Genomic DNA, 5,732 nt, shown 5'->3' with positions numbered 1-5,732 from the left:
CCTGATGATAGCAGTTGGCTAGAGATGAAATGTATAACAATTGTTGAAGGATACATTGGGCTTTATGAGGAGAAGACGACTTCAGATTCGTTAACATCATCTGTGTGAGACCTAAAGGATTACAGTAATGATATTGGTGGCATTGATTGGCTATCTATCAGTAGCAGGAGACTAGGACTACTGTTTCAGAACAACACATGATTATCAACTATCAAAGGCTTCAACAATCCTTATAATGGAGATGATGTAACTTGTCCGATCATTTTGTGCCTGTAAACTTTGCAAGTCATCGCTGATTTCAAGCCAAGCTCGGTCTTTTCATCGAGATTGTTCCGTTATTCCCCACCCTTATGGCCAACCCCTGTTACCACACTCACCGTTAAGGTTGCAATGTGCACTTTCTGATAGGAACTACCTATTTCTTCTGTGAGTAAAATGCTAAAGGTCTAAGGTTAATGGAAATATTGTTTACCCTCTTCCTCTAGTCATGCTTTCTGACGTAGTGATAAGTGGTGTACGGTTGTCCTATTACATTATGTATAGCTCTGCGTATATAACTATATAAGGTCCAGATAATACTGTATTGCAATGTATAGAGATGCACATATATAAGGTACAGAAAATGTGCTCAACAGAGTGCCATCTAGGCTCAATCCATTGAAGTTGAGATCCAAAGCTGGATAAAACTAGTTATGACTAGGCTAATGAAGGCAGTCCTTGTACGAATGAACGTACTAGTCGAGTGTAGAGTGCAGAGTGCAATGTAGCTGCTTTTTTTTTTTTTTGAAGAGTATATTGTCTTCCTTCATATTGTATCCCACGAACTCATACGCTCTATTTGCTAAACAGTTTGTTATGCTTAATTTCTTGCCTCCAAAAAGGACAGAAACTTGGATGATGATATCAATGAAGTACTAGCTCCAACAGATGGTTGAAGAATCAAGCAACTATAATCACTATTTGAAGACAATAGCCAAAATAAAAAGAGCCAGAATAGCAAAAGGCAGCTTAATGCACTAATTCACCTAAAAAACGACCAGACCACATGTATACATCCAATTTCATGCTCATCAAAACTATAAAGGCAGACACAACTTAAAATTTACAAAATCCTAGAAGTGTTTATCTCCTTGTATCTCTGTCATCACTCATAGCGAGTAAATCTCAACATCAATTGCATTTCCAAAAGAAATACCTGGTTTTTTCTCCTTTTTCCCAGCCTTCCTAGAGTATTCAGTGATGTACAAAGGATAATCAGCTGAATCGCCAACCCTTCTTTTCAACTTACATGTACTACTTCTTGACTGGATAGCTTCCTTGCTCCCCAGTTTCTCAGTCATTTCTTCGTCTGAATCCACAACTATTAGTCCTTCCAAGCTTTGATCTTCATCCCTTGGGTAGAAGTTTTGTTTCGCAACAGTTTCATCACCCGAAACATTCAGAATTTCGCTTTTAGGACTAATATTTGCTGCTGATTCAGGCAGATATATGTCTTCATCACAATTTACGTCTTTATCTATAACATGGCTTGCTATCATCGGCTTTCTATCACCATCATTGCCGTCCTGCTCAAGCTCTTCATTATTTGCATTTTTATGAGCACTCATCGGTTTTTCCCACAACTTGTTGTCGCCAGTCTTAGATAAGTTATCCACTTTAAGCAAGCTATCTCCTGATTTCAAAGGGCTACAAGCTGCAGTTGCTCCAATAACCTTTTGATTACACCCCAATTGCTTCAGTACCCTTTGGGGCTGATAAATTTCGATACAATCAATTCCGAACAACTCCACAGGCTGCAAAAATACACCAAATGATTTTACTTCCTCAACATCACCCTTCTCATAATCAAGGTAGAAACACCTATGTCGCCAATTCTCCAAGTTTGAACAATAAGGCCGCCAACAAAAATTATCACCTGATGATCTCAATGCTTTTCTTGCATCAACCAAACTCGACTTCAAACTCACCTTATCCCACCTAGCAATCCTAGGATGGCCTAAACTCAAAGGTTTCGATAACTTCGATCCTAACAAGGGAAACCGCTCTAAGGCCCAAAGTTGCACAATCTGAAATGCACCAGGAACAGAAACCTCCTTTTTAGCAGAATCAAAATCAGCAGCATGCTGAGTGATAAATGTTAACTTCTGGTATAAACAAGCAAGAACAGCAGGAGCAAGAGCGATCTTCACCCCTCGAGCAAGGTGAACAGCAACTGAAAAACCATGTTTTCCTATTGTTCTGTCATTTAGATCAGGAAACACAAACATAGAAAGCCAATATGCCAAAAATCCAACATGCTCAATTTCATCTTTCTCCTTATTGAAATAATTAATCCAAGCATCACTTTCACTACTACTTGTTGACATAGCATCTTTCACTTGTTGCAATTTTTGTTCCATATTCTTAGATGAAGCCTCGAAAAGCGAAAAGTTTACAGTTTCTCCTAAAATAGGCAACCCATATAACACATTTACATCTTCTAGAGTTATGGTGGCTTCACCCCATGGAAAAATAAAAGTATTGGTTTTTGAGCACCAAAATTCAGATAAAGCAAGAATAATTTCTGGGTTAGGTTTAATTTCATGCAAAGAAGAGAGGATTCCATCACAAATACCTGTTAATTCCCAGATTTTGGCGTATTTGAGGGATAATTTCTCGACCCAATTAGGCCAACTTTGATGGGGTTTTCTCCAACCAGAGAAATTCACCTTAATTGGCCATTTTTGAAGGTTTTTCTGTAAGAAAATGTTCGATAATAGAAGAGGTTTTGTAGGATTGTGTTTTTGACTATTTTCAACGGTTTTGGGTATTGATTGTATTTGTTGTTTCGCCATTGAAATTGAAGAGGTGTGGGATTAGTGGCTGTTTCTAGACAAATGAAGAGTGGGATAAAGGGGGAAAACAAACGAAGAATGTGTAAAAGGCGCGAATTCGATTTGGTACTGTACTACAAGTCTACAACTGGTTGTGTTTGAAATTAAATCTGCCTGATTTGACATTTTTATCATGAAAAAAGTTTACTCCTTTGTTTCAACTTTCAAAATAAGAGCAACGCACGTTTTACGAAAATTTATTTTGAATATATTACAACTTTCAAAATAAGAGGGAGTATACATAAGATTTGTTTTGAAAAATGCTATAATTTTATTATTTTTTTTATATTTTTTATCAACATGAATTGAGAGTAATGAACTATCAAATTTTTATCTCGGATATTGTGTCTATTGTATATTTTAAAAACGGATGACAACTTTAGGCCTAATGAATTGATATTAGTAACCCTCGTGAGAAAGATAGAGAGAATATTACTCCCTTCGTCCCATAATATAAGTCCTGATTCTGTTTTTACACGGGAATTAAGGTAAACTAGAATCTTGTTTTATTTAAATAAAAAGATTCATTTTTATTGGGAAACACTTACATTGTTTTTTTCTTTTTACAAAAAATAAAAATTAACATTAATATTGCAGAGTTTAATGTGTAGAGAAGTTTAATGGGTTATGAGATTCTATTTTATCATTAATAATGATGCATTGGAAGCTGAAATTATGAGGACTTTTTGGGAGTTAATTATTTTCATGAGGGTATTTTGGATGTAATTATTGATTGAAAATAGAAACAAGACTTGTATTTTGGGACACTTTAAAAGGAAAGGGGACTTATATTATGGGACGGATGGAGTAACATTTAACATTAAAGCGCGTTTGCATAAGATAAGATAAGATGTTTTGTTTAACTTATTTTCACTCATCTCAAAAAAAAAAAGATAAAATAAGTTCAGATAAGATAAGATAAAACAAAATAAGTTAAATCAAATGGACCCTAACTATTTACATTTAATTTATATGTTTTCTCTATCTTTCTCATCGTGGTTTCCAACCTTACGTCCACTCTATTATTGTCCTAAAAATCATTACTTCTATTCTTATTTTTCTCCTCACTAAAATAATGTATCAATATTTAAGAGTAAGTTGCCAATGTTCACTCGAGATCGTGATTGGTCTTCTAGGCTTCTTTTTTGAGTAGAGCAAGGAAAAAATTAACCGGGTATGGAACCATCTATCTCCATAGCCTTTAGTCCGGGGCGACTTGCCCTTCTTTCCTTTATTTGTTGGGCTTGTCATCAAAGAATATTAGTTCTCAAGATATTAATTATAAATGAATGGTATCCATTTGATTAAAATTAATCATGAAGAAAATCGAATTTTTAAAGTTATAGCACTATGTTTCAACTTGAAACACACTGCATAAGCGGATAATAAACAACAATGGAGTTACGAAAGAGTTTAACGTGGTTCAATCTCTACTCCGAGATCTACGTCCACCAAATCTACTAATAGCGAATTCCCATAATACATCACTCAAGGTACAAGTCCCCACTACTAACTCTAGTAATACTCCCCAACACTTAAGTGTTGTAAGTCGAATTAAATACAAACTCAAACCCAACATTCTCTACAATTATGAAAATCACAAAAATATTCTCCTTAAAAGAACGCTTCTTAATCAAACAGATAGAAGATACGATTTTTGATAAGTCATTTTTACATATAGTTTTTAGATGCATTTAGGTTGCATTTTAGAGCATTTAGTTTTATATTTAGGTTCATTGTTGCATTATATTCTTAAGTTATGTTAGTCTATTCCTATTCGGTATGTTTTCTTGTTTTTGATGAATTTCAGGCATTGAAGACTTATTTGGAGTATTGATTAGCTAAGCTTAAGGATTGAAACACTTGGAAAGGAGTTACAATGCATAAGGATCGTATGGATATGTCATAGTACGAGTTTGAGCAAAAACGAAGCGGAAAATCATTAGAAGAAATGTGAAAAAGAGTCATGTCTACTCTTCTGATCATAACTTTTTATGTGATTCTTAGAACCGAGTAATTCCACCAGATTTGGAAACTAGACTTGAAGATCTTTCCAACGATAGGTGGCACGCCCCGAGGAGACTTCTAGTCAAGGAGTTATGCCTTTCGGAAGATTGCACTGTTTCTGCTGGAATCTGCCACGTGTACGCGCGGATCACTAATCCGCCTATTAATGATTTATTTAAGACTTTCCTTATCTTGTAAATTACTTTCCAAGTCATATTAGGTTATTGAATATTTATTTAGATAGGTTTTCATTCTTTTTCTCTCTCCTCCCTCTCACGTTATTTTCTAGGTTTAGGTTTTAGTTTTCTCTTCTTTTTTTCTCTCTAGTTTTTAGTGTAAACCCTAGTTTTTATTCTTTTCATTATTCATGAGTTCTATTAGTTTCTTTCTTGATTTCTTTATTATGTTTTCTTGTTAGATTTAGATTTCATTTTTATTTCATGATAGAGTAGTTTCTTTTATCTATGGTTAAGTTGAACCCTAGTATGATTTAATTCATGATTGTTTCTTTAAATTCTCATATTAATTGTTAATTGTTCTTGCTTAATTGATTGTGCATATTCCAATACTAGATTAGGGATAACTAGTATTGTTATGATTCCATTGTCTTGATCACAACGGGAGTTGGATTTTGACGGATTTGAGTATTTCAATTAAGGACATGAAGTTCTCCACGGGAGTAGGTAGAATGGATTGTTAGGAAGTTAAAGTGCGTGTTTAATGTCTTTAATTTGCATGATTCCACGGGAGTAGGCTTGAATGCATATTAGAGAAGCCATAGATACTCGGAGAGGTTTATGGTACTTTATAGGGTGTACTTTTCCTTGTGAACATTTAATTGATTAGTTTGGG

The 5,732-nt window shown here is 34.7% G+C and overlaps 1 protein-coding gene across 2 annotated transcripts; it reads right to left on the bottom strand.

Moving 5' to 3' along the window:
- Window positions 1-680: 680 nt before the first annotated feature.
- Window positions 681-3,044, bottom strand: LOC125496839 (serine/threonine-protein phosphatase 7 long form homolog). Of its 2 annotated transcripts, XM_048642649.2 has the most exons (2): window positions 2,615-3,044; window positions 681-2,212 (listed from the first exon to the last, which is right to left on the bottom strand). In XM_048642649.2, the coding sequence occupies exons 1-2, from the start codon at window positions 2,832-2,834 to the stop codon at window positions 1,149-1,151; spliced, it is 1,284 nt and encodes a 427-aa protein (XP_048498606.1). In that variant the 5' UTR covers window positions 2,835-3,044; the 3' UTR covers window positions 681-1,148. The 2 variants fall into 2 exon arrangements, with proteins under 2 accessions (XP_048498606.1, XP_048498605.1); XM_048642648.2 differs by having other exon boundaries at window positions 681-3,044.
- Window positions 3,045-5,732: the final 2,688 nt, after the last annotated feature.

Source organism: Beta vulgaris, chromosome 4 (assembly GCF_026745355.1).
Source record: "Beta vulgaris subsp. vulgaris cultivar EL10 chromosome 4, EL10.2, whole genome shotgun sequence".
Lineage (NCBI taxonomy): Eukaryota > Viridiplantae > Streptophyta > Magnoliopsida > Caryophyllales > Amaranthaceae > Beta > Beta vulgaris.
This window is presented reverse-complemented; position numbering and strand designations above follow the sequence as displayed.

Bases quoted from the DNA above. Each gene is read 5' to 3' on its own strand.
- LOC125496839 (XM_048642648.2), bottom strand. From the start codon at position 2,834: ATGGCGAAACAACAAATACAATCAATACCCAAAACCGTTGAAAATAGT.